A 10,415-nucleotide genomic window follows, 5' to 3' on the forward strand; every position below is an offset into this window, starting at 1 on the left:
ATACATGAATCAGTGACAAAGTATAGCAGGGTTAAGTATAGTGGAATCTGTAACTGTGAAATGCTAACTTAACATGATTATTCATTATTTTGAGGTGTGTTTTTTATTTTTAAATGTCCTATATTACTCAAAATTGACACTTGTGAGCTTTAAGTCGTGTTATAATGTTGTTACCGCATCAAAAACAGAGCTGGAGTTGTGTTTCCACTCTTCACTCTTTCACTGACAAAATTTCACAACTTTTGACCTTTTCATGACCTAAAGTGAATTTTCCATGACATTACAGCACCTACATGTGTAGAACTGATCAGAACCTTTTAAGGCTAAATATGATATATTAACCCTTTCGCTCACCTCTCTCCTAACGCTCTACTGCACATGTCGCCTGCAGAAAAAGTCTCTGTTCTGTCTGTATCATGTCAGTGTCTTGGAGGATTTCAGCAGATTTCAGATTCTCCTGAGGGGCGAGGATAGTTCTCTCAATCAGGTATGAGTGGATGTCCGTCTACTGAAGTATGAGACGTTTCTTCGCGTCATTTACACACAGGGGTAAGACGTATCCAACTCACTAATGTTCATTTAACATCATAATTTATTTTATCACATGGCAATAAACTATTTGAGTGCACTGACAATATCGCAAGGTAGTGCAGCAGCTTCATGTTAAACCTAGATCCATGTGTGAACCGCACAGACAGTGGCACTTTCTGCATTCAGGTTTACGGTGCATTCATTGTTTTGCCAAACCATAAACTGTATATATGAATGGACAATGTGCCAAACAAAGAATCCGTCCATATATTTGCTGCATCGTTTAATTAACTGTAGGATTCAAAGTGTGAGAAAAAAAATGTAGCGGCTTATAGTCTGAAATTTACGGTATTGTCGTCTGTTTTAAACAAAAGGCACATACATTCGGAAATAATCATAATAGCCTCATGAGAACTTAACAGTACACTGTAGTTGCATGAAAGAGATACTCAAATTCCATGACTATTCCAGGATTTCCATGTCCGTGGGAACCCTGGTTTGACTAATCCTGGGTTATTAGTCTATCTACATCTCCAAAACTCAAAATGCTCTGCTCCACCTTGTGATGTCAAGTAGTGGTAGTTTTCAGTAGTTTTCAAGTTAACAGATACTTTTACCTTTTGTTCACTAGAGATTGAAAATTCCAGGTCTGAAGTTATCCAAATGATTCTAGTGAAGGTGTATGGAGTTTAAAAAACACAGTAGAGCACTTCCTGTATTACCACGTGACATCACAAGGTGGAACGGAGTGTCATATGTCACAGAAAACTCATCTTAAATCTGCAGGGTTTGTGCGTTAAACATGTGAATGAAACAAAACACAACTCCAGGTCTGTTTGTGATGAGGAAACATTATTTTAACACAGATTAGAAAACAGCGTAACATGACCTCTTTAATTATCTTTTGATTATGTCATTTCTGCATCTTTATTTTAAAATTTTTAGACTTGCAGAGCATTTTGAGTATTAGAGACGTAGACAGACTGATAATAATGAAATGTGAATGAAACAAAACACAACTCCAGGTCTGTTTTTGAGGAGGTAACAACATTATAACATGACTTAAAGCTCATAAGAGTCCATTTTCTATAAAGAGTCAATTTTGTTTAATTTTACGTAATATAGAACCTTCACAATTCTGTCAGTCTGCACTTATCTGCTCCCCTGACTACCACAAACACTTTCATACAACACGGGTCAAGTATCTTGCCTAAGGACACAATGACAACGCAGTTTGACCATGAGTACACCACCCCTTCTCTTCTCAAAGGAGGATAAAAAATTCAAAAGAAACATTTTTGGCAATTTGCAAGACCATGTGTTGATAAAAAAACAAAACAAAACATTTATTTTAGAGGTCATGCCTGACTCAAATTAACACTCCAAAAGTGTCCAAAAAGTTTCAAAACATCCTTAGTAATAAAAATAAAATCAGCTTGCTTAGCGTTTGTTTTTTGTTTTTTTTAATTCCAATTTTCCTCTCCTCTCTCATCATTTCGTAAGCTCTCACTAATTCTTTTCATTTCCACTGTTTTTGAATATTTCCAATTTGAGCGGTGAACCTTGACCCCGACTGGCTAGCTGCAAGTAACAACCATCTGTCGCGTATATCCACATTAGCATATGCCGCTGCTAAATCTCACTATATGTTAGCGCTAACGGCGGCGCTAGCAAAACGTCTACACTTTTATACCTCCAATGAATATGATTAAAAGACTCATATGAACGCTATTTTTATATCGATCTTATAATGTTTATTTATATTATTTATATCACAAACAAACCCGGAGTTGTGTTTTGTTTCTTTCGCACAAAGACTGTATATTTAGCTTGTTTTTCACTTATCTGTTACATAAGGGTGAGTTGTTGTACAGTTGTAGGGAGTATTATCTGTTACATAAGGGTGAGTTGTTGTACAGTTGTAGGGAGTATTATCTGTTACATAAGGGTGAGTTGTTGTACAGTTGTAGGGAGTATTATCTGTTACATAAGGGTGAATTGTACAGTTGTAGGGAGTATTATCTCTTAGATAAGGGTCAGTTGTTGTACAGTTGTAGGGAGTATTATCTGTTAGATAAGGGTGAGTTGTTGTACAGTTGTAGGGAGTATTATCTGTTACATAAGAGTGATTTGTTGTACAGTTGTAGGGAGTATTTTCTGTTACATAAGGGTGAGTTGTTGTATAGTTGTAGGGAGTATTATCTGTTACATAAGGGTGAGTTGTTGTACAGTTGTAGGGAGTATTATCTGTTACATAAGGGTGAGTTGTTGTATAGTTGTAGGGAGTATTATCTGTTACATAAGGGATGAGTTGTTGTACAGTTGTAGGGAGTATTATCTGTTACATAAGGGTGAGTTGTTGTACAGTTGTAGGGAGTATTATCTGTTACATAAGGGTGAGTTGTTGTACAGTTGTAGGGAGTATTATCTGTTACATAAGGGTGAGTTGTTGTACAGTTGTAGGGAGTATTATCTGTTACATAAGGGTGAGTTGTACAGTTGTAGGGAGTATTATCTGTTACATAAGGGTGAGTTGTTGTACAGTTGTAGGGAGTATTATCTGTTAGATAAGGGTGAGTTGTACAGTTGTAGGGAGTATTATCTGTTACATAAGGGTGAGTTGTTGTACAGTTGTAGGGAGTATTATCTGTTACATAAGGGTGAGTTGTTGTACAGTTGTAGGGAGTATTATCTGTTACATAAGGGTGAGTTGTTGTACAGTTGTAGGGAGTATTATCTGTTACATAAGGGTAGTTGTTGTACAGTTGTGTATTATCTGTTACATAAGGGTGAGTTGTACAGTTGTAGGGAGTATTATCTGTTACATAAGGGTGAGTTGTACAGTTGTAGGGAGTTGAAATTCATCAAACATTCTCTTTGTTCCGACTTTAAATCCTTGATCTCGGGAATCGTTGACAACACTGAATATATGACTCTTCGTTTGATTGACTGTTGCGAAAATTTGCACTTCTGGTATTTTTGCAAACCGTCTAGTGTATTCTGATTCCTGACCTAGTTGCTGGAGAGAAATGAAATTGATTTCACAAACACAACTTGAGGTATGTTTTGATGAGGTACCAACATTCTAAAGTCTTTAAAACCCACAAGAGTCAACTTTAATATGAGAAATGTGGTGGGTGTGTTGTGCTGGCGAGACGCATTAATCAAAGGCAGTTATAGGCCGAGCGCAGACAGTTTTAAAGCACTATTTTAGTTTTTATTACGCTAAATTTTATGTTTTTCTTCTTCTACAGCTGCACAGTAATGGCGCATGCAGACACCGCCAGCTGTTTGGGAGACCAATGAAATGGCATGTACATAAAGATAGGAAGGACACAATGTAATAGTAGCTTTTAATATCCATCATAATAATTAATAGGCTGGGTTTCGCTATGAGGAAAATTGCATTGGTGAAAATGTAAGAATCTGAAGTAGTTTGGGCAAGTTTTATTCAAATTCATTAAAAGTTACAAGGAAAAAGTTACTGCTAAATCATATTTGAGGAGTTATACATCCGTACACTGCAAAAGGAAATATCTATGTAAGTAAAATGACTTAAATTAAGAACATTTGACTTATTTGAGTAGGTTCAACTTGATAAGTAAAATGATCTACCAATGGAATAAGTGTTAATTCTTTTCTTTAAGTCAAGCAACATTCAGGTTTGTCCGAATGTCCACCCTGGTACCTAACGCCTCATTTACTACATAGGCCTGCACTCACTAGCGCCCCCTACAGTGCACTTATTCACAGAGCGATTCAGACTAAGAGCTCACTACAGTCGGGTCACGTGACTCTTGCATCTGGGTTAAAAAACTCTACAAAACTCAGATGAAACACGGTAAAACAAGAGCCATCAGAGATAGTAACCTGGTCCCCATGAGGCGTCGGTGAGGTCAGTTCATCACCACAGAAGCAGTTTATGAGGAGCCCAGCCCATATTACATGATCATTATATCCACAATGTAATGTGTGTGTCTGTACAGGCCCATGAACATTTGTGTGATATTGGTCACACATGAGAATGTCTGTGTTTACTAATGTGGAACCAAAATGTCATTTTTCATGAGTTGTGTGTATGTTAGTTGTGTGACTGTAGATCAGTGTGTTGTGTTTCACCAGAAAAACAAGAAATGGAAATGGTTTTCGTTCCAATTAGAATTTTAACAACATACACTGAAAGAGAAAGGAACTGTTATAATTAGTGATTATCTGGAAAACTATGAATATTTGACTATACAAATGCATAGAATTATAAATAGATACTAATTTTTATGAGATTTCGAGACACCCCCGTTGCTCGAGCTCGATCCTCTACAGAGATATGACCAAAAACGCATATTTGACCTTGGTTACCTTGACCGGTTTCAACCTGTAACATCCAGTGAACCCCGGTTATGTGTGTGCCAACTTGTGTGTTGATTGGGTGAATATTTTAGGCCGCAGATGGTTCAGAAATTGCCGAAATTGCCGATCCTTTATAATGGCGTGACCTTTCAATTGACCCGTGTGACCTCAAATTATCTCGGATCGTCACCAAACTTTTCTTGTGGCATCGGGCACGGGGGCTTTGGTGACAATTGGTTTATAAATGGCAGAATTATCATGGGTGGACTGACACACAGACACACAGGGTGAATACAAAACCTGGTTAATCCTTCAGGGACCAGGTAATGATGATCAGATCAGACTGACACAAGTGTTTCAGGACTAATAATAACCATATGAGTTTTTGTGAAGCTGAATTTCACATAAACAGACTGGATTATTTGCTTTTTGTCGGAGAAGCAAAAATGATCGATCTTTAAACAGCTAGAGCTAAGGTAAGCAGCTCACCATAACATTTTATTCAGTCGTGTTTTATTCAGAGTCAGGATCTACAGTGTCGTAAACCAGCGCTTTTATCTGCTTCATTCAGTCGCGTTGTTAAACACCTGCCGCTGTACGCCGTTTTTCCCGACTCTCCCAGTACATTGTGATCTATATTGACCGCTCTAGTGACCACCAATGCTTACTGTTTTTCAAGGTGCATTGTGGGAAATTTTGAGTGCATTACTTTTTCACCAACTGGACATTCAGACACCCCTGAAAATGGCGTGACCCCTAAATAGTGCCCTAAGTAGGAAACAGTGTGGACATTCAGACACAGCCTCAATTTTGTCTCTTATTTTAAGCACAAAGAGTTGTTGTTTTTCTGATCTTAAATGTAGCAAGATGTATTTGCATATTTCAAGTACAAAAAGTCTTTTCCACTGGTAGTTCATTTTACTTGTCAAATGAAATTGACTTAAATCATGATAACACTTTCTTAATTCAAGTCATCTGAACTTGATTGGATTTGAGTTTTTTCAGTGCACTTCAGTGTACTCATTCATTCATTTATTGATTTATTTGTTTGAGCCAGGTACAACAAAATAAAAAAAAATAAAAAACAATAACAAAAATAGTGATATGTACATGAACATATTTGGACCTGATGCTGAAAAGGAGGAGGATGAAGTTTAAACAACTTATAGAGTCCTACCCCAATTGTTTTACATAATCACGTGGTTCACACTTTTTTTTTATATATATATATATATATATATATATATATATATATATATATATATATATATATATATATATATATATATATATATATATATATATATACAAAAACATATCCGCATACACATGTACACACATACTTACATACATACATACGTATGTGCATCCTACAGTAAATATCCAGTACATATACCCAGTATATATGTTTGTACACATATGCATAACACACATATACATACATGCAGGAACATATTTTAGTTTATGGTCGTACAAACTAATAATAATCTTATCGTAGGCACAAAGTTTATCGTTTATGATCGTACAAAAGAAGAATTTTTGTTTTTGTTAACGTTTCTGTTACGCTGTGTAGGCCGCGCTTCCTCCTGTGAGCCTCTAAACCAGAACTAACACCAGGACTAAAACCTGGACTAAACCAGGACTAAACCAGGACTAAACCAGGTCTAAACAATATGACACCCAACAGTAGGTGGACATAATTTAAGTCAGCAGTGATCTCATATAGAAATCATTTCTCTATCAATAATATTTTTAATACGGTTAAGGAAAGACTAGACTTTTTATTGCCTTTTAGAAGACAAAACTTAAGATATCCTAGTCTTTGCTTCTCTATAGCAAACAGGATGTGGTTGCTGCATTCATGTCATTTCAAAAAGCATGACAATATCAAGTAATCCAAAGTATTCAGATTACTTTACTCACTTTAAGTAATTTAATGGATTACATTACAAACTAGATGTTGAGGTGTGTAATCTGTAATCTGTAGGGGAATACATTTTAAAAGTAACCTTCCCAACACTGTAAGTGAGTGTCTCCACTAAACTTTCTTCCACTAAACTTTCTTAAAATGTAGGACACTGGTTGTGCACAGAGAGCTGACTCATGTCCTGATGGCTGCTGTCACTCTTGCAAACACACACCAGATCAGAACTGGGAAAGAAGCCAAACCAAACCAAACCTGGACTGGATCAGAAATAAACCAGGACTGTTACTGGGGGTTTTAAGATTGTAGAATGTGATGATGTTATTCTTAAAAATGAACCGAGACCAAGAATTATCCCCAAAAGTATCCCCAAAAACAGTTCTAAATGTAAAGTAAGTAAGTACAAAAAGCAGAATGACACACTTAAGTAATTAGTTTGTATTTGTAATGAGTATCTTGTAAAAATATTAATTCAACTTCTTTACATCTTAAATGTTATATAAACTAAATATAACCACACATTTCCCAGTACTGCAAAGAAATGTGCAGACGATAAACACTGACCCTCAGAATACTAGTGTGATGTTCCAGTTTTTATATACTGAACAATAAATTTGAGTCATTTTTCTCGACATGTGTTGTAAATGTCTTCCATGGCAACAAGCTGGAGAAAATATGGATGCCCCAGAAAGTTTAATATAACATCAGGTATCTCTGGCTCTAGCTGTTAGGTGACATTAGCTGTGAGCGACGCAGTTATGGCAGTTTGACGATTACATGTTAAGAAAAGAAAACAAAAAAAACTGTGTACTGTCAAATAATGTGAAAGAAAGTGTAAATGTCACTACAAAGGTGACAAAGGTTTAGAAGACACTTTCTCTGCAAATACACTATTTAACAATGACCAGGACTAAAACCAGGACTAAACACCAGGACTAATCCAGGACTAATCCAGGACTAAACCAGGACTAAACCATGAAACTAAAACAGGACTAAAACAGGACTAATCCAGGACTAATCCAGGACTAAAACATGAATTAACCAGGTCTAATCCAGGACTAAAACAGAACTAAAAAGGACTGGACTAAACCAGGACTAAAACCAGGACTAAACCAGGACTAAACCAGGACTAAAACAGGACTAATTCAGGACTAATCCAGGACTAAACCAGGACTAAACCAGGACTAAAACAGGACTAAAACAGGACTAATCCAGGACTAATCCAGGACTAAAACATGAATTAACCAGGTCTAATCCAGGACTAAAACAGAACTAAAACAGGACTAAACCAGGACTAAACCAGGACTAAACTAAGACTAAAACAGGACTAAACCGAGACTAAAACAGGACTGAACTAAGACTAAACCAGGACTAAAATATGAATAAACCAGGTCTAAACCAGGACTAAACCAGGACTAAAACAGGACAAAACCAGGATTAAAACAGAACTGAACCAGGACTAAACCAGTTCTATACCAGGACTAAACCAGGTCTAAACTAGGACTACAGCAAGACTAATCTTGGACTTGAGAGAGAGGGAGAACCCGAGCCTGTTGGAGCAGGGTGTCCGCAAAGCGTGATCGGGCGACTGCTGCACTTGAGCCACAGAGCTCTGAACTGTTTTTTTTTTTTTTTTTTTTTTGCAGTGCGGTCACCTGATGTCTACGCTCGTCCCGACACTCAGTCCTGTTTCAGTTCTGGTTTAGTCCTGGTTTAGTCCTGGATCAGTCCTGGTTCAGGTCACTATAGGACACTTGTGCAGATATCATGAGCCTGTGTAGTTTGTTTTCACCGTTGTCAGTAGCTCTGGTTTGACATTTAAGTTGTAGCTATTTTATATTTGTTATTTTTTATATCTTACATCAGAAGAAGTGGGTGGACAACGTACTGCACTACACCCCTGGCTGTGATGTAAATCCAACCAACTTAGTGTACACCAATCCAGCTCAAGTATGTGTTTGGGAACCCTGAATTTATTGTCCGTTACATTGCACTTTCTCGAGGTGGAGGTCGGTTTTCCTCGAATCCCAAGCAAAATGATCCATTAGCATTAGCCCTTACCGGTGTTGAGATCTTTGTACTCGTGGGAGAAGTGCTCGTTCTGGTGCACCCACTCTCCATTGCACTTGAAGAAGATCTGTAAGGCGGGAGCGGCCCTGCACCGGAGCTTGATGGGGTTACTCTTGACGATGTAGGCGTCCTCTGGCTCCTGGAGGAAGTGAGGGAGCGTGTTCTGGACCGAGGGAGCCGAGTCCGAGCCAGGGTCCGCTGCTGCCGGGGGACCTGCCAAAAACGAGGAGGAGAAGAAAGGCAGATGAGACAATGGTTCTGACGGATCTTTACTCTTGGACGTCAACTAAGGGTCCAAAGTACACGATTTTCTGATCTACGTTTTTTGTTTTAATGTTGCTTCGTCATCACAAACATACCTGGAGTTGTTTTGTTTTGTTTCATTCCCTCATTTTCACCTCTCAAACTGAAACCACTCTGATCCACCTCGTGATGTCATGGGGTAATACAGGAAGTTTGCGATCATCGTGTTTTTAAACTCACTAAACTCATGCACTTTCACTTGAATCATTTGGAGGATTTCAGCCCTGGAATTGCCAATCTCTACAGAACTAAAGATAAGAGGTAAGTGTTCACTTGAAAATGACCACTAGATGACATCACAAGGGGGAAGAGAACATTTTGAGCTTTGGAGATGTAGACAGACTAATAATAAAGTGTTACTCAGACATGTGTGAATGAAACAAAACACAGCTTCAGGTGTGGATCACGCCAGCAGTGTTATTAATGACATCAGTTTGAAAGTATCAACAGAGAAAAGCTAGTGGTGCACCAGAAAAGTTACACAGTGCAGCTTTAACTTACAGTATTTACCAAACCAGAAAAAAAGTCACCACAAAAGTTAAACAAGAGTCCAAACTGCTTTCTCACACAAAAAAGCCGCCCTCTCTGAATGAGTCCAGAATCATAGCATAGTCAGGCATAACAGGCCAAGATACAGGTCAGATCTGTGGAGCGGTTGATCCTAGTTTCCATCCATTTCAAGGTATTTTCTTAGCACTAAATGCTCCTGTAATTGACCAAATCTGACAGATAAAGTCAAATGCCACACTGCGGAACATCCCAGGCAAAGCTATAACATATCTGTTGATTCTTTGCAGTGACATCGCATGGGGTATCACATACGTCTATGGCGGGATGTTCCTCGGTTTCCATGGTGACACAATGCACACATCAGCAAACTGTCCAAAAAGTTTTAAGAGAGGAAAACTCTAAACAAAACTAAAATTAAAATGGAGAACACATTTTCAGGGGCCGATGTACGATGAAACAAGAGTTCGTGGTTCTGTTTAGGTGTTTGATTTTCAACAAAAAGGTGAGAGTGACTAACCAGGGCAGCCGCGAGGTCTTAAAACTCTTAAAAAGGTCTTCCCAAATTAAAGCCTTAAAAAGTCTTAAATGATGTTGCCCAAGTCTTATTTTTTTCTCAAAGGTCTTAAATTTCATTCAGACTGTTTTTTGTTTTTTTTAATACTCAACCGGGCTGCAGAGTGCAATGTTAAATGGAGGGAGGAAAAAAATCAATGTGAAATTGTGTAATGCG

General features: G+C 37.8%; 1 protein-coding gene across 1 annotated transcript in view; it reads right to left on the reverse strand.

Moving 5' to 3' along the window:
• The window catches only part of unc5db (unc-5 netrin receptor Db), a 386,593-nt gene extending 376,566 nt beyond the window's left edge, over nucleotides 1-10,027 (reverse strand). Inside the window, exons 1-2 of the mRNA XM_055161477.1 lie at nucleotides 9,994-10,027; nucleotides 8,864-9,085 (exon numbers count right to left, since the gene is read on the reverse strand). Of these exons, the coding sequence (XP_055017452.1) occupies nucleotides 8,864-9,085; nucleotides 9,994-10,027 (256 nt within the window). The remainder of the gene's footprint in view (nucleotides 1-8,863; nucleotides 9,086-9,993) is intronic.
• Nucleotides 10,028-10,415: the final 388 nt, after the last annotated feature.

This window comes from Boleophthalmus pectinirostris, unplaced genomic scaffold (assembly GCF_026225935.1).
Source record: "Boleophthalmus pectinirostris isolate CB_2022bp ecotype Guang Dong unplaced genomic scaffold, ASM2622593v1 HiC_scaffold_4, whole genome shotgun sequence".
In the NCBI taxonomy this organism is placed as follows: Eukaryota; Metazoa; Chordata; class Actinopteri; order Gobiiformes; family Gobiidae; genus Boleophthalmus; species Boleophthalmus pectinirostris.